This window comes from Myotis nattereri (genome assembly GCF_964212035.1).
Source record: "Myotis nattereri genome assembly, chromosome: 5".
In the NCBI taxonomy this organism is placed as follows: Eukaryota; Metazoa; Chordata; class Mammalia; order Chiroptera; family Vespertilionidae; genus Myotis; species Myotis nattereri.
Genome location: NC_138080.1, coordinates 34678751 through 34697535, shown reverse-complemented (window position 1 = coordinate 34697535; position 18785 = coordinate 34678751). Strand labels below are relative to the sequence as shown.

The following is an 18785-nucleotide window of genomic DNA, read 5'->3' as shown; positions in this document are numbered from 1 at the left end:
CTCAGAGAGGATTAACAAAACAAACTAACAAAAATTCCCCACCATAATGTTAATGAAAAGCTCTGGGTCTCTAATCCCGTTTGTGAAACTGAATTTGTTCTTTTTAAATTAGAATCGAGTGGTGGTTTAAATCCTGGTCTCTGGAAGGGACTGACAAGCTGGGTAACCTTAAAGATGCCCTTTGTTTAATCTCTCTGAGCCCTTGTTTTCTCCTCTGTTTAAAACAAAAAGACTAGATGGACTGATGTGTATGAATCTGCTTTGAGAACTATGCAATATAAAGGGAACATTCTTATCATTTCGGTTTTCCTTCTGCTTGGAGTCCTTTGGTGGGGGTGCTATAGAAATTTCTCTACAAAAACCACTTCTCTATAGAGTGAAGGTTCCACTTACCCAAGAAAAAGGTACACTTTCCTGCTACCAGTGGAGTATGATCATAACAGTGCATTTCAAGTAACTGCAGAAAAAGTGAATTCAGAACTTTTCTCTCCCTAATGAAAAAAATAGCTATTTGACAACCTAATAAAGTCAGTAATTGTGTCGCGTGAACATTATCATTTCATAGCAGAGTTGTCCAAACTGGTTCTATGGCCCCAGTGGATCCCTTTGAGCACATGAGTCTTTGGTGCAAGGTAGAAGGGAATAATGGTGGAATCAAAAGTTCACATTATTAGTAAAGATTTAGAAAAAAAGCAGCTGAGGATACACACTGAAGGAAAATGAATATAAAATCGTTGTCAATTGGGAGGAGAAAAGGTAGGTACTCTTGAGTAAATCACTTTGATAGCTCTGCTTTAAAGCCCTATTACTTTCTGTTTAAATTTATTTTCAAGGGTTATTATATTCAAAAAAGAGAGAGAGAGAGATGAGCTTTCTAAAATAGGGCTATTTGTATTCTGAGGGATCAATTTTGTTGGGTTGGATGAGGCTTATCACAGGCAGATGTGCAAATGCCCAAGGGAATGGGGATGCTTAAAGCAGAGCAGTAAAATTGTCAGTGAAAACCATTAATCGAAAAAAATAACTTTATGAGGCTTATCACACAGGCCATTCAGGCATGCTTCTGTCTGGTTTCCCGGCCCCTCCTAAGCCAGGAGTAGAAGAGAAATCTGGGGGAGATGAGGGAATTGAAGGACTATAAAAGTTGATGGTGATGTATGCTTACAAATTATCAGCACAGTCAAACATTTCTCTGGCTTAAGAAGCAAAAGAACAACAACAAAAACCAAGGGCTAGACAGAAGCCTTCTCCATGGGCTTTTGACATTAACCATCTGTCACATACTAGCAGGGCTTGCTTAAGTTAAAATATTTGTTATAAATTATAAACTTTAAAAGTTGCACTGCTAATTAAAGCCCAAAGGGAAACCAGGACAAATTAAACAATGATAAAGAACAATTATGCTATCCTATATAATCAAAGGCAAATATGTAAATCGACCGAATGGCAGAACAACTGGCCGTTATGATGTGCACTGACCACCAGGGGGCAGACAATGCAGGAGCTGCCCCCTGGTGGTCAGTGTGCTCCCATAGGGGAAGCACCACTCAGCCAGAAGCCGGGCTCACAGCTGGCGAGCACAGCAGCGGCCACGGTAGCACTAATGATGTCTGACTGTTGGACATCACCTGAGGTCTCCCAAACTTCAAGGGGTGCAGGCCGGGCTGAGGGACCCCCCTGAGTGCACGAATCTCGTGCACCAGGCCTCTACTTAATAAATAAAGTTCGTGACTGTATTGATCTACTTGTATTGTTTATGTAACTATACTAATTACAATCAGTATTTATGCTTAGTAGTTTTGCTAAGAAGCACAGGCATATTCAAACCTTCCAAAAGTATGTGGTGATCTTCGACTGGGTGATGATGCCCGTGATAACTGGCTGTTTGGGCCACAGAGTGAGTGTGGCCAAGTCCCCCTCTCCATGAGGTAGCAGTTTGCCCTCACTGTAGGTCACAGACCTCCTAGAAATAATCAACCTCCTAATGATGCAAGATGCTTGAGAAAATGAAGAAACGCCGGTGTGGGGCTGAGAGAGGAGGAAATGGGTATTGAGGAAATTCAAGGAGGGAACCCAGGGAGAGTAAGGAGTAACTAAAACTCTGACCCCTGCAGCTGTTGAGTTTGGTAGACTCGGCCGAGGTGCGATTGCAATGGAAAAAATTACATATTCACTTGATAGAAAGTTCTTGTATTATATAGACAGGTTTATTTCCTAGGAAGATGTCACCCCCATAAATAGAAAAGGGGCATATGATACTTGGAGAAGTTAAAGCTTTGTGAATGGAAGGGTTGGAAGAGAGAAAACGCACAGGAGTGTAGAAGTACAAAGAATATCCTTAGGCCATCTTTCCAGGGCTGTGACTTTTACACCACTGGGACCATCCTCACTTTACCCTGTCAGGACTTAGAGCCTTTAAATATGAGAGTTCCCTCTAACAAGAGAAACAGTCTGAGGGGAACAGTTTTGAGACCACATGTATTGCTGTGAGCTTATGATGTTGTCTATTATTTCATAGATTTGAGTTTTCAGAGCCCCCCTCCCCCTTAAAAGGGTACCTGATTTCCTCTCCAGCTTCCAGCGCTCGTGCGGCCTCATTGTTGCAGCTGCTCCATTTAACCACCCTTTGGTGTGAATCGTTGATGGAAGATGGGAACAAAGCCTAGACCTTCTCACTAATGCTTTATAATTTTGAACATTGTTTATTAAAATTCTCTACTATCATCGGATGGCTGTGGCTCAGTGGTTGAGCATCGACCTATGAACCAGAAGGTCATGGTTCCATTCCTGGACAGGGCACATGTCCAAGTTGCGGCTCAACCCCCAGTAGGGGGTGTGCAAGAGGCAGCCAATCAATGATTCTCTGTCATCATTGATGTTTTTACCTCTCCCTCTCCCTTCCTCTCTCTGAAATAAATAACAACATATTTTTAGAAAATTCTACACATATCAACAAGTGCCCAAATATTAGTTATGATAAAATTCCATACAGAACAAAACAATTGAAAAATATAGACATCACAGTAGAGCCAGGTACCATTTTAATTAACCTCCAGAGATTTCCCCATCTCATGTAAAGTTGTGAAAAAAAACATTTTTTTTTAAATCCTAAGAGCTGGCCCCACAATTCCTCTTTGGGAAGGGTGAGGAGGGAGCTGTCTCCTGGGGGAGAACTGTTGATGAGCTTGTAGAGGGAGATGACACCTTGAGGGCTTGGATGCTATGGGGCACCCCCTCCAGAGGAGGGGACACCTGCTCTGCTAGAGATTTGGGAGAGTTTGTGGTTTCTACTCCGTTGAGGGCAGGGGAGGGGGAGCAGGGGGACAGGGGAGGAAAGAGGAGAGAAAAGCCCTCTTGGGTCCAGAGGCTGAGATGAGGTAAGGGAGAGGGACCAGGAAGGTGTTAGACAGTGATACCACCATCCGATCACATTTATTTGCTATTGCTGAGAAGTAAACCCTGCCTTCCATCTCTAGAGTAAATTCTACCCAATTTGCACATGGAAGCAAGATCTCCAAAGTCTAGGAGGCCAAGAAAACAAAAGTCCCTTGGGGACAATTCACAAAAACCCGAGGGTGGGGGTGGGCTTCGGACTTCCCAGGCCCTGAAATGGGACTCAGAGGACCCCAGCTGACGGCTTGGTTCCGTCCTTTTTGTCTTTTTCCTACCAAGTTAAGTATAAAAACAAACACCTTTTGTCTCTCACTGAACTTTTGCTTGGAGGTTAGACGTCCTCACTTCTAGGTTCTGATTTGGGCACGAATTTCAAAAAGCTTGCTGTTTCAGGGCACGCATTGTAATACAAGTAACCAAAGCCTGGCATGGCCTGCTTACTCTAATTGCCTGAGATAAGACCTTATCTTTTCCTGTGCTTTGCCAAGTCCAGCCTCTGCCGTTACCTCCTTCACCTCTTTCCAGGATCACTTGATTCTGATTACTTAAAATGCTTCTGGCCCAGCTGACGTGGCTCAGTGGTTGAGTGTTGAGCTATGAACCAGGAGGTCACGGCTCCATTCCTGGTCAGGGCACACACCCTGGTTGCAGGCTTGATCTCCAGTTGGGGCTGTGCAGGAGGCAGCCGATCCATGATTCTCTCTCATCATTGATGTTTCTATCTCTCTCTCTCCTTCTCTTTTCCTCTCTGAAATCAATAAAAATATATTTAAAAAATAGAATAAAATGTTTCTTTAAGCTTTCTCACTCCCCCCCACCTGCCCCCCGGCTCAAAAGAGAAGGGAAAAGGATTCTACTCCTAAGTGATTTGGTTCCTGTCATGGATAGCATGATGGTTTATGAATCAGAAAACCCAGGTTTCTAGCCCCAGCTCTACCTTTAACTCAGCGGTCGCTCATCCTCTCTGAGTTTTCCTTTCTCCTATAAAATGAGAGTTGGATTCCAGCACCTTTCAGGTCCATTCCAGGCTAACGTCTGATCTATGGGCCCTAGAGCTTCCTTCCACATTCACTCCCCTCTCTCCTGAGACCTGAGGGACACGGCTATGACTGCGGCTGCTTTACACAGGATAACCAAACGGTTCCATTATTCCGCGGCTCCTGCTTATAAAGCAATATAAACAGGTTTCTGTCTCCCACCTTTTTCTTTGAACTTTGGAAAATATAATGAACTGAAACAGAAGAATTCACAAAACAAAGTTATGCAGCGGTTTCCTTGCAGGCAATCTTTAGTCGCCTTTCATTTCTGGTGGCCTCCCCAGGTGTTTGTTTTATCATTTTTTTTGTTGTTGTTTGGATGTGCAGAACTAAAAATATCTATAGGAGAGATTTTTAATTATTCAGCTCAGTCAGTCCAATTCTCAAGAGTTCCATTGGGAAGGAAGAATAAGAAAGAATATGGGCTTTGCAGTCGGAGGGACCTGGGTTCCTTTACTAAATGGCATGACTTTGGATAAGTTACTTAACCTCTCTGAGCCTCCGTTTCTTCATTTGTTAAATGGGAATATATTAAGTACAATACATGTTTGTGTGTCCCCTCCACCCCCCGCCATATACTATCTTATTTTTCACTTTGCTGACCAAGAACACAGGTTTGGTGCCCTAGCCAGTTTGGCTCAGGGGATAGACCGTCGGCCTATGGACCAAAGGATCCCGGGTTTGATTCCAGTCAAGGGTACATTCCTCGGTTGCAGGCCCGGGCTCTGGTCGGGGGCATGCAGGAGGCAGGCAATCAATGTTTCTCTCACATCGATATTTCTCTCTGTCTTTCCCTCTCTCTTCCACTCTCTCTAAAAATTAATGGAAAAATATCCTCGGGTGAGGATTAAAAAAAACAAACAAACAAAAAACACAGGTTTGGGACTTAAACAGCCTAAATTCATTGCCTGATACCACAACTTTAGTAGGTCTGTGAGCAGCTCCATCCTGGCCTAGTTATTGACCTCTCGGAGATTTCGTTTTCTCACGTGTGAAACGGAATTAGTAACAGCACTAACAGGGTTGGGAGGGGGATGTAAAGCATTGAGCACGGCGCTTCGTTCACAGCAGGCGTTTACCAGTAAATAGTGGCCAGTAGTGGGCAGTGGGAGACGGGAGGGAAGATGAGAGCTAGCTGACAGTGAGCAGCCGGAAGGAGGCTCCAGCCTGTGGAATAAGCTCTCTTTTTTGCTTTTGCCTTTCCTTCTCCAGTTTTCTTTATCTCCTGCCTTTCTCTCTTAGTTTCCACTCTGTAAAATATGGCTGCACCTACAGCAGTATGAGATTTTAGCCAGATATTTTCTTTCCCTGCCTGGCGTCTGTACCATCGTGTGCCTGTAAGCACACAGGCTCCTGCATTGACACCTGACCTGGGGTGTCCGGTGAGTGTGTGGGTTCTGTGTCATGTGCACCCGCTGCTTACTAACTACAGCGCTGGTTCTTATGTCTGATACCTCAGAGGAGAAAGGCCGACTTGCTAAGAATCTTGGGAAGAACCCTTAGGAAGAACCCCGCTTAGAGTCTGCATTTCTCCTGTGTCTGCAAGAGCACCATTTGCTTGTCCTGTCTTGTTTCCTCTTGTTCTGTCACATTAGGTTAATAAATGGCCCTGGCGTTTCCAACAGGGGTGATTCTACCTGCTCCCCTCTCACTGGATATTTAGACTGGGGCCAAATGGCTGCTTGTTTTTATTTAAGAGCTAAACACCAAATATTTGACACAATTTGGCTTTTCTTCAGGATCTACCAGAAGAAACGTGTTTGAGAGCTATGTAAAATTATTTGTTATATACATATTATTTATGACATTTTCATCGCTGTTACTATGGGGGTTTAAAACGTGCATGTACATATGTAGGGTGTGTGTGTGTGTGTGTGTGTGTGTGTGTGTGTGTGTAGAATATTTAGTAACATAGTATTTCACCACAAACTACAGTAGAAACTAATTTTCTGAGACAGGGATGTTTTGAAATCTGAGTTCATAACCATTACTAGCAAGCAGCCATTTGAGCTTATGGCCTATGAACATTTTGCAACACACCCCTCCCTTATTTCACTTACTTAATGGTGCCCTCACATCGTCTTGGATTTAAATTTCCAAACCCTGCCTGGCGTTGCTTAGCCTTCCTCCACAGCTGACAGTTTTACCCCAAGGTTAACAGCAGAGGTCTGGGGCTTCCTTAAAGCCGTGTTGATGATTCTCCCTGACGCCTTTCCTGTTTCTCACAGAAGCAGCGTGGGCTAGGAGGGAAAGGGGACACCCTCTGCAGAGGCGCTGACCTATGCAGGGGCCTCTAGAAGGGTGGCAGGTGGGTCTGAGCAGCCTTCTGGGCTCCTAGACAGGCGGGAGGATGGCAGGGGTCCCCCTCACAGAATCCCCGATGGGAAGTCCATGAAGCAGCTCCCTCCTGGGGATGAAGCTGAAGCCAGGAGGAGCCACCACCCCTCGTAGACTCCCCTCTCAGAGGGAAGCCCCTCCCCAGCCATCTCGTCTGTGCTCTGAGCCTGTATCCCCACCAGTGGCCCTGACTTATTACTCAGCCCCAGGCCTAAGCTTGGGCAGTTTGCAGGCTGCATCGAAGCTGTGTTTCTATGACTAAAACAAACCAAAAACAACTTCTGGTTTTATGATTTGCAAACACAGCAATTCATATTTATGTACAGTTTTTAAAATAATATCCTTCTCTTTTTTAAAATGTTTTTATCTTTTTTTTATTTTCTCTTAGAGAGTGAGAAAGGGGCAGGGAAAGAGAGAGAGACAGAGCAACATCGATCGGGGGATTGAACCCACAACCTGAGCATGTGCCCTGACCAGGAATCGAACCAGTGACTTTTGGTGAATGGGACAGCGTGCAACCAAACTGAGCCACACCGGCCAGGGCTTTATATACAGTTTCACCACATGACTCTCATAGTAAAGTGTTCAGGGTAGATTTTTTTTAAAGGGGGATGTGGGTGGGGTCTCCCATAAAGTGAAGATTGTCACCTTCTTTACCTCCCTTTACCATCTCACAGGCTTGGGGAGGTTAAATGAAATCACAGGTATGTGACTCTCTGCACCATGCCCAGCGGTCATGTATTTGCAGTTATTCCCGAGGGGGGCATTGCAGGGCTGTCGTCATCGGCCCTGTATTCACGTCCACATGCTCCTTTTCCTAATCCGTGCTCTTAAGTTATCCATGGGCTTATCCAAGGGTGGTGTTCGTATCAATGATCATTTGCAAATTTCTGCAAGTAACATGAATGGAAAACAACAACAGAAGGTCCAATCGGGGAGTGACAGATACAGGTAGAGAAGCTGGCATGTGCCCTATTGATAGCCTTAGCTTTAGCCTCCTCTTTCCCGGGTCAGTCGGCCTCAGGAGCGTCTCACCAATCTCATGACTTCTTTCTGCCCAATGAAATGACCTCCTGCCTGAGGACAGGAGTGTTCCATCCCTGCTTCAAAGTCTGCCCGCCCAGTGGTTCCAGCCATTGCTCTGGGGAAAAGAAGGAGGAATCATTCGTGTGTTTACTCATTGATCCAACAAGTAGTTTGGACTAGGCACGAGGGGTACAACCCTAACACAATACGGTCTCTGCCCTCCAGGTGCTTAAAGGCAGGGGGTGGAGGGACGTGAGGGGAAGCTTCCGGTCAAGTAAGGGGTGACTCCTAGGTACCTGCGTTGAGCAATCGTATTAATGTTCCTGCCACCACTACTGAGACTACAACACAATAGGACATGCCAGGTGTGAGGTAGCGGAGTCAGAAGAGAGCTGAGCGTGTGAGCCAGGAGCTGGGGAGGGAGAGCGGGGTGAGATAGCAATTGAAGAGTTAGGCACTGATGGCCCAGGATGTGGGCCAAGAACAGAACCCTGGAGAATTCTTTTTTGTTTGTTTTTAATATGTATTTATTGATTTCAGAGAGGGAGAGAGAAACATTAATAATGAGAGAGAATTATTGATTGGCTGCCTCCTGTATGCCCCGCACTGGACCGAGTCCATAGCCAGGGCATGTGCCCTGACCGGGAATTGAACCGTGACCTCCTGATTCATGGGTCGAGGCTCAACCACTGAGCCACGCCAGCTGGGCAGAGAATTCTTGATTTGTAAAGCATGGCTTCACATTTCTCTTCTCCGATGTCCTTCTATTTAAAGACATAGAAACTGGCTGGAGACAGGAATGGCTTTGTGATGATGCCCCAGTACTAGGATTACTGTCGCCGCCAACAGCCCGTCCGATCACAGGCCACCACAGATAGGCCTGTGCATATGTGAGGATTGTTTACATCAGCATTGTTTGTACGTGCAAGACTGGGAACAGCTCAAATGTGTATCAGTATGGCTCATCTATAAATAGACTGTACTACAACCATTGGAAGATTAAGCAAGTTCTTTAAGCACTGATTTGTATCACTTGGGAATTTACACTGTTTTAGGAGCTCTGTGCCAGGAACCAAGGGCTGGTCCCCAACATTGGTGAAAAAAGGAAAAAAAAGTTTCCAGTTATTTCTAGATTGTCAGATGCGCTAGACCAGCGGTTCTCACTCAACCTGTGGATCGCAACCCCTTTGGCGGTTGAACGACCCTTTCACGGGAGTCGCCTAAGACCATCCTGCATATCAATTTACATTATGATTCATAACAGTAGCAACATTACAGTGATGAAGTAGCAACGAAAATAATTTTATGGTTGGGTCACAACATGAGGAACTGTATTTAAAGGGCCAGAAGGTTGAGAACCACTGCTCTAGACCAAGATCCAGGACTGTCAGATGTGAACCTGTGTATACAACGTCCTCGTGTTTTCCCCTTAAATCTTGTCTTTTCTCTTATAACAATGAACATTAAAGTCTTACAATGAAGAGAAGAGGGTCTAGGAACTTGCTTTCACGGACAGCGGGGGAGTGTGGACGTACGGAGATCATCTATCTTTCCTGAGCCCAGCTTGAAGGGAGGAGAAAGCCCACAATCTGGAAAGGCGATGACCATTACTAAGAGAGAGAAGGAGGTGCGGGGGGAGTCCCTGGGACCTGCCACAGAGAAAAAGCAGAGCTCGAGGAGCCTGCCTGGGCCTGTGGACTTCCCTGGGGGCTTAGAGGGAAGGGGCTCCTCAAATGCAGGGGTAAATAAGTTTTACGCAGTAATAGGATTAAATTTGAAACTGTTACAGGTGAGGTGTGACTAGCCCATTCTTGAATCCCGGAGAGCTAGTTTTTTCTTTCTCCTTTTCAGCAGGTATTATTTTACTTTCATTGTTACTAAAATAGCACAAAGGAACACTTCTGTGTGTTGTCTTCCCTGGTGCTGCTCTTAGAGCAACACTGAACATGCTTACCCCGTGCTGATCTCAACACTGCACACCAGGGAAGCTTATACCTGCCATTCCTTCTCCCCTTTCCTCCTCGATTCTAACGACTCGCTGTGTTTAACCCCAGTTTTGCCTGCTCTTTGCCAGAAAGATCAGTAAACACAGATGGCTCTCTCAGCTGTAGGCAGGCAGCTGAGGGTTCAGGGAGGTGGAAGATTCCAGCGTTGCTCTCAGGGAGCCTGCATTTTCATCAGAAGACAAACAAGGACGTTCAGAAACAAATGCCAAATGCCAAGAGCATAGGTATGTTCCGTGCTAAGCCAGAGGCCTCGATAGAAATCCAGCCGAGGCAGAAACCCCTGAGGGTCAGGCTCCTTACAGAAAGTGGGCCTCTAAGGACGGGTTGTATTTAGAGGAGCAAAGAGAGCCGGTGAGGTCGAACCCGTCGGCATGATGCACCTTTGTGGACTAGGAGGACAGGGGACAGGGTCATCGGCTGAAGCAATTTCTGAGTTCCCCCAGCGGAACAGAAACCCTGTGTGTTGCACACATTTCTAACAGAGCATTAGGGGGACTTAACAAATGACCTGCTGCTGAGACTTGCCAGCTGAACACGGGGGAATAGGAGGGGGGTTGTGCTCGGGGAAGGCTGCGGCATCTGTGTGTCCGCTCAGACTCCTGATGTCTGTGCACGCGGTAGGAACCAAAGCAAGGGTAAACGTACAAGTTTCCTGCAAGCTCAACGCATATGCTTTCTCTCCATTCTTTCCTCTTCCATTTCCTGCTACGGCCAGACGCAGAGGAGAAAGCCTTCCTCGCCGTGAGTTTTGTTTGGAAGGTCAGCCTGTGACATTTGCCTTTTCAGAGAGAATGTGAGCATGCCCAGATTAGTAGGGAGTATAAAATATGGGCGCTTGATACTCACCCGGCCTAAGAATCCCAAGTCTCCAGCCCTAACACCTTCTCACTCTGTGAACGTGGGCTGGCCCTGCACCTGCCTGTTCTTCGGTTTCGTGTATTTGTAAAAGGGAGGTGCTCAGACCTCCCTGCCCACCTCGCAGAATTCCCTGAGGTTCAGATGAAATTATGGCTGTGAAAGCACTCTGGAGACGAAAGAAGTTATTATTAGCAGCTCACGGCGGAGATTGCATGGGGATAAGGGGTGGTGAAATGGGGAAGTCTCAATAAATCCCATCCAGTCCTATGATTTTACACAATGGTTTTACATCATTAAAATATGCTTAATTATACAGCTTCCTTTGATGTTTCAATGACTCTCACTCTAATGATATCTTTCTCCTCCCTAGGTGTCCCTGAGTGCAGAACCCAGCTCCCCTCTGCAAGTCCCAGCTCAGCTCGCCTGGCCTCCTCGTCGGTCGGCAGGGCTCCCAGCCACCAAGGCAGCCACCAAAGTTCTCATGCAGCATCTTCAGAGACACTCTGGCCTTCGGCCGTTGCCCATCCAGACTTCAGAGCTGAAGCTGATTTAAAAATGTGAAAAGAGCTCAGGCCAGTGTGGCTCAGTTGGTTGGAACATCATCCAGCACACGAAAGGGTTGCAGGTTGGATCGATCCCCATACAGGACTGATAGATGTTTCTCTCCCTCTCTCTCTCTCTCTCCCTCCCTTCCTCCCTCCCACTCTCTAGGAATCAATGAAACATATCCTCGGGTGAGGATTTAAAAAAATGTGAACAGATTTTTACAGAAATGACAAGGTACTCCACACTTGGAGCATTGGATAGTACTTGGCTCATCTGTAGAAGCTGTTGGTGGCCCTGGCTGGTGTGGCTCAGTTGGTTGGGCATCGTCCTGTGCATGGAAAGGTTGCCAGTTCGATTCCAGGTCAGGACACATGCCTGGGTTGCGGGCTTCATCCCTGGCAGGAGGTGTGCAGGAGGCAGCCCATCAATATTCGGTTCTCCACATTGATGTTTCTCTCTCGCGCTCTTCCTTCCTCTCTAAAAATCAATAAAAAGTCTTTAGAAAGAAAGAAAGAATAAGGACACATTTGTAATACCTTAACTAATAAAGAATTAAAAAAAAAGAAAGAAAGAAACTGTCGGCGGTAGGTCCTTTAATGTGAAGGTGAGTTCTACAGTATTTCAGCAAAAGGTATTCATGGCATAAATGTTGACATATTCACAAGCATAGATGGGAATGTGATGATAGGGGGTAATAAAGGGTCATGTGATAGTACCATTGGTGATATCAGGTGTATGAGGCGGGGTCCCGGAAGGACGCACTCAGCACACCTCCGAGTCTGCTCGAGCAGTTTGATGTTCATGCACTACATCCTATTTACCAGGGTGTCTTAATTTGCTAGGCCTTCCATAACAAAGTTGTGCGAGCCACGTCCCACGTGGTTCAGTGTTCGGGATCTAGAGAAGGGCCGCACGCCAATGACAGAGATGAGACAAGAAATAATAATTTGGAAATATTGGGGGCCAGGCGGGAAACCCAATGCAAGGGGAAGGACTTCCCCTGGTGCCCAGGCCTTGCCAATCTTTTATTCAATTTTGGATACACATATAGCCCTTAGTCAGGCAAGCAATTCCAGTAACAGACAGACTATCTTAAAGGTCAGTAAATATTAGTAAAGATTTACTCTGAGACTATTTGGTCAGGAAATTGCTTGAGCTACCATTGTCTCGACTAAACAATAGGTGCATAGCTCTGGCCCTTGCCAGGGCTCAAGGTTCACCAGTATTCGGGCTCCTTGTTTACACTTCTCTGATAGTGAAGACATGGGTAGCTTCCCACACAAAGTATCACTGTCTTAGTCTGCTCAGGCTGCTATAACAAAAATACCATAGGTGAGTGGCTTATAAACCATAGACATTCATCTGCTCACAGTCCGGAGGCTGGAAAGTCCAAGGTCACAGTGTCATCAGGGTTGATTTCTTCTGAGGCCTCCCTCTGTGGCTTGCAGAAGGCTGCCTCCCCACTGTGTCCTCACATGTGTCCTCTCTGTGTCCCATCCCCCCCTTATTATAAGGACGCAAGTCAGATTGGATGGGGGCCCACCCACATGGCCTCAGTGAACCTTACTTACCTCTTTGAAGACCCTATCTCCAAAGACAGTCACATGCTAAAATCCTAGGGGTTAGGGCTTCAGCATGGGAACTTTGGGGGGCGAGGGGACACGATTCACTCGCTGGGCAGGATTAAAAGAATCAGGATGAGATAGTGAAGCACCCAGAAGTAGCAACTGCAGAAACCTTTATCGTCCTTTGGCCTGAAGAGGCAGATGGGAAAGGACACGTTGTTCCTAGAACCCAGTGAGAACTGTAGCCAGGGGAGAGGCCACCCAATAGGGTGTGTGCTGCGTGGTGGGGAACACAGCCTACGGGGGCAGAGAACACTCAACCCCCCTCTCTCCCCACCTTTGACACTCCAACAGCACTTCCCTTTGGTCAATCTCACCTGAAAGTCAACAGCAAGATGCCCGGGGGCACAGCTCTTAGAGGTCAGCTTCTGAGGCAGGTAGTGGAGCTGAGGAGTGTGGCCAGGAGTGGTTGGGGAGGGAAGGATATGAGTGGGACAGTGAAGAATACCCATCACAGTGGGGTGACATGTACATTTCCAAATATTCAATGGATGGGCATTAAAGAGTTACTGGAAAACATAAAATGTTATTTAGCTGCAAAAATAGTAGTCACACATTTTCAACTAAACCATTTAGGTCATGTAACCATTTTAAGGTCCCAGAAGTGACCATTCTAGGATACTTAGTTACCCAAGTAAAGCAGAATGATAGACAATTAAATGATTGCCAACCATGTAATATTGAACACTAATGTTCATCTATAACAGCGGTTCTCAACCTGTGGGTCGCGACCCCTTTGGCAGTCGAACGACCCTTTCACAGGGGTCGCCTAAGACCATCCTGCATATCAGATATTTACATTACGATTCATAACAGTAGCAACATTACAGTTATGAAGTAGCAACGAAAATAATTTTATGGTTGGGGCACAACATGAGGAACTGTATTTAAAGGGCCAGAAGGTTGAGAACCACTGATCTATAACAATGAAAGCCTAAAATGCTAATTAGACCTGATGTCCTTCCAGACGAAGTCATGGTGGGCAGGGGCCGAGGCATAGCGGCTGCGGCAGTGGCTGGGTCCGAGCCCCTTGCACGAATTTCATACATCAGGCCTCTACTCCTATATAATGAAAGCTAATATGCTAAGTGTCTGACAGTTTGTTCTATTCGACCAGTTGCTATGACATGCACTGACCACCAGGGGGCAGATGCTCTGACTGAAGGTTAGCTTGCTGCTGGGGTCCAGCAGGTCGGGACTGGTCGAGACAGGCCAGACACACCCTAGAGTCCTTCCAAGGTCCCTCCCTGGCCCCAATCGTGCACCAGTGGAGTCCCTTGGCCTGGCCTGCGCCCTCTTGCAATTCGAGACCCCTCAGGGGATGTTGGAGAGCCACAGGCCAAGCCGAGGGACCCCACCAGTGCATGAATCCGTGCACCGGGCCTCTAGTATACTATAATATGGTTTTAAAAGGTGGCCTGAAATAAAAACAAACAAACAAACAAAAAACAAACAGTGGCCTGACATGATGGTAGAGAATGGTGGTTTGGATGCCCAGGTGATCAGTGGAGGACATAACATGACTAATTCACGATTGATTCGTTTGTACCACCAGAGGTAAGTTCACATGTACCCCGGGGGTAGAGAAGAAAGCAAACACACCCAGGTGAGACCTTGGGATCATCCCTTGGGCAAAGCAGGTGCTGTGATTTAGGGTTTCCTCTTCCTGGATCCTGAGCCCTCATTGTTGGCTCCTAGAGACCAGGGGCAGCTGTGTAAGTGGGGGAGAGCTGTAGCTCCAGGATTCTGCACACTAAACCGCTATGGTTGCCTGGCTGGTGTGGCTCAGTGGTTGAATGTCGACTTCTGAACCAGGAGGTCATGGTTCCATTCCTGGTCAGGGCACATGCCCAGGTTGCGAGCTCGATCCCAGTAGGGGGCGTGCAGGAGCAGCTGATCAACGGTTCTCTCTCACCATTGATGTTTCTACATGTCTCTCCCTCTCCCTTCCTCTCTGAAATCAATAAAAAGATATTTTTTAAAAAGTCAATAACCTGCTGTGGTTATTGCAGGAGCCAGTCATGCTGTAGGCAAATGTTTAAACAGGCCAGTCTGGAATAAACGGGTTCTTCTGGAACAAGGACATATCAAGAGAAAGACAGACCTGCCCAGTATACGTGGCTGCCTCCTGTCTTAAGCTGTATTTGGATTATCTATTTCTGTGAAGTTACTCCCAAACTTTGTTGCTATGACAACAGTCTCTTCTGCTGGTGAATCTGCAGCTTGGGAGGGCTCTCAGGGAGAGCCTGTCTCCAACCCACACAGCATCCTGTCTCCTCCCCACCGAGGCTGGAAGATCCACTCCAAGACGGGGCAGGGACAGGCCTGGAGAGTTGGTGCTAACGGTCCACTGGGGGCTCAGGCAGGGCTGAGTCCAGGCCTCTGCTTCTCCCTCTCTGGGCAGGACTTCTCACAGCAGGGGCAAGGCTCTAAGGGTGAGCAGCTCAAGAGACAACCAGTGGGAATCTGAACCACCTGCTTTGTCCTGGCCTTGGAAGTCTCACCGTGTCACTCGTCATCCCCTGGTGACCACAGAAGGTTGCCCAATTCCAGCAGAGGGGCATCCACTCGGGGGAGTTACAGGTTTTGGTGTGTCTTCTTATAAGAACATGAATCCTATCAGGGTGGGGTTCAGGGCGCCAACCTTATGACCTCATTTAACCTTGATTACTTCCTTAGAGGCTCCGTCTCCAAATAGAGCCACTCTAGGGGTTAAGACTGCAACATAAAAATAAAAGACTTCAACCTATGAATTGTGGGGGGGGGGGGGGGGGTAGACACATAAATATTCAGTCCATAACATCCCTATGGTGATGTGAATTAGACAACAAAGATAAATTTATATTGATATTAATTCAAGAAAACTTTATTGAACATCTACTGTGTGTCAGACTCTCTGCTAGGCTCTGGGGGTATAGGTACGAGAAAACACTGTTCCTGCCTTTAATGAGTTTATGAGTATGAGGGAGAGAGAGCAGCCAGGAGATACAGTGACAGCTCCCAGAGGGACAAATCAACCAACCACTTCACGGGGAGGTGCACAAGCGATGTCCAAGCAGACACCAACACCGAGTCGTATGGAGTAGGGAATAGGAGGTGGAGAGACAAGGGGAGACATTCTGGGGAGAAGAATAAGATTTGCAAAGACCCAAGGCAAAACTAGGGTGACCACCTAGGGTGACAATGGTTTCCCAGGACTATCCTGGTTTAGCATTCCAAGTCCCACATCCAAGAGATGCCTTAGTTAAGTATTGGCATCTGGAGCATAAAGGAGTTGGGCTTGCAGCAGGGTTGGTGCCAGAGAAAACTGGGAAAGTAGGCAGGAACCCCAGGAGCCAAGCCAGGCTAAGAGGTGAAGACTTTATCTTGGAGATAGTTGAGCAATCAGTAGGATCTTACATAGGGAAGTGACTCACTAAGAATTGTATTTAGAAAGATCTCTATCGGCTGGATAATTAAGAAGAGACAGCTAGGAAGCCATTGCAGGTTTCCAGGGAAGAGATGATGGTGACTTTAAGTAAAATCATGGAGGGGGATGGAGCGAACTAGAGGGTTTAGGATATCTTAAGGAGAAGTAACAGAACTTAGAACCAGAGAGGTGGGAGGTGAGAGACAAGGAGAAGTCAAGGTTGACTCCCAGGTTATTATTGGTTTGAGCCACTAGAAAAAGTCTTGGGAAGCCCTTAGGATGGTTTGGAAATCTCTTCCCCACACCACTCTACATGAGAATGCAGACAAGCAGCTACCGTGCCCCCCATGAAGTGCGTGTTGACCTAAAAATCAGAGTGACTGTGCCCCTGACCCGAAGTCTCAGACATAGCCACGAGACTTAGAGAAACTTCAGGTAAGACGGAGGCTTGGGGCAAGTGGGGGAGGAAAGTGGGCATGTTTTATACTAGATACTCCCTAGATGATTTATGGACTCTCTTATTGGACCTTCCCAAGAATCTTAGGAGGTAGGCAGGTGGGCATTGTCCCCATTTCATAGCTGCAGAATGGGGGGTGAAGTGCTGTTCCATAAGTGGCCACGGCTACGAAGCAGCAGAGCTCGACGTGCCTGACGCTAAAGAACTGCTCTTTCCACCATGCTGCTTCCCTACGGAGCACTCGTTTCCACCTGACCGGCTCTTTCATCGCATCCATTGCCCTGCCTGGATTCAGTCTTGCTTCAGTATTCGAGGAGGATGCAGACCCAGGGCAGGACTCGGCCCCTGCAGGGCTCGCAGAGGCCAGCTGAAGGCTGCTTCCAGGAGCAAGGGTTGCAAGAGAGCTTCTTACTCCTTTGTCCCTGGCCCCCACACTGCAGAAACCCTAGAGCCAGAGACCTTTGTGAGCACCAAGGCCGGGGGACGCTGAGGAGACAGCCAGTGTCCCAGTCAACAGCCAGTTTAGGGGAGGAGGGAGTGCTGGGAAAGGAAACTCTGGAGATAGGCAGCTATGGGAAGGATACCCAAGGAAGAAAGGGACGCAGGGTGAGTTCCCAGGGCCTCCCTCCGAAAGAGAGAGGGTGCACACGTGAGCTGGTCGAAACCTTAGAAGGGGCAATGAAGACCTGACAACTAGACCTGTGTGGCGCCCACATGGAGGCTGCCCAGTGCCAACTCAAGCTTCTTTTTAACCAGCCAGGTTTACAATTTAATGTAAATTTTGACTTATCTCCTGGGAAGTCTTAATTCTCTGTATTCACATAGTAATCTACCTATCCATCCATCCACCCATCCATCCACCCATCCATCCACCCATCCATCCACCCATCCATCCACCCATCCATCCACCCATCCATTCATTCATTGTTAAACCTCACTGGAGGATATTTTTTTCATTGATTTTTAGAGAGAGTGGGCGGGAGGGAGAGGAGGGGGAGAGAGCGACACTGATGTGAGAGAGACACATCGATTAGCTGCCTCCCACACAGGCCCTGACCAGGGTCAGGGATTCAAAGGGTACCACTTTCACTCTCTTCATATTTTCACATTTTCTTTTACGCAGTAGGCACATGACTGAAGTTTGACTGTTGTCATTGGCTGGCTTCTTTGTTCACTGACACTGGCAGAGGAAGGACACAAGAGGGCGCTCCTTTCCTTCTGATCTGAGCTTGGAGAGCTGAACCTTTTCTGCCCATTTTAGGTCTCGCTTAAAAACTCAGACATGACTGGTGTCGGGGAAAACATTTTTCACTACTATTAGGGAGAGGCTTTGGGGAATTCTGAATATTTATACCTGTGCCTTTAGGGAAATATTTACTCAGCTCAGGTCTTTGATTCCATTTGAATCAATAAAACAAATATTTGTACAGTCAGTTTTTGAATAACTCAGTCTAAGGAAGAAATGTATTTTTAAAAGTAGCCAAGCCCTTTACATCCACTAGGATGACTTTGATTGAAAACACAAAGTAACAAGTGTGGGCAAGGGTGTGGAGAATTGGAACGTTTGTGTATTGCTGGTGGGAATGTGAGATGGCAGCTGCTATAGAAAACTATCGTTTCTCAAAAAATTAAACATAGAATTACCATACTCCAGCAATTCCACTTCTGAGTACATACCTAAAATGGTTGAAAGCAAGGACTCAGAGATATCTGTGCAGCATTATTCAAAGTAGCCAAAGGTGGGAGCAACCCAAACATCCATTGACACAGGGATGAGTAAACAAAATGCAGTAATATGTGTAATGGAATGGTATTCAGCCTCAAAAAGGAAAGGGTTTCTGACACACGGTACAACGTGAAAATGCAGGGTCAATTCCTACATAATACATATGCTATCTATATAATATGTACTAGAGGCCCGATGCACGAAATTCATGCAAGGGGCTCGGCCCTCACAGCCCCGGCTGACCCGGCTTCATCCGGAAGGTCATCCAGAGAGTCATTCTGCTGTTCGGTCTAATTAACATATTAGCTCTTTATTATATAGGATGATACATACATACACACACACACACACACACACACATATTA

General features: G+C 46.8%; 1 protein-coding gene across 1 annotated transcript in view; it reads left to right on the top strand.

Moving 5' to 3' along the window:
• FBXO16 (F-box protein 16) overlaps positions 1-11705 on the top strand; it is a gene marked incomplete at its 5' end in the record, with an annotated part of 48021 nt that extends 36316 nt beyond the window's left edge. The window contains 1 exon segment of the mRNA XM_081092886.1: positions 11028-11705. Coding sequence (XP_080949012.1) covers positions 11028-11210 — 183 coding nt within the window. The 3' untranslated portion in view covers positions 11211-11705.
• Positions 11706-18785: the final 7080 nt, after the last annotated feature.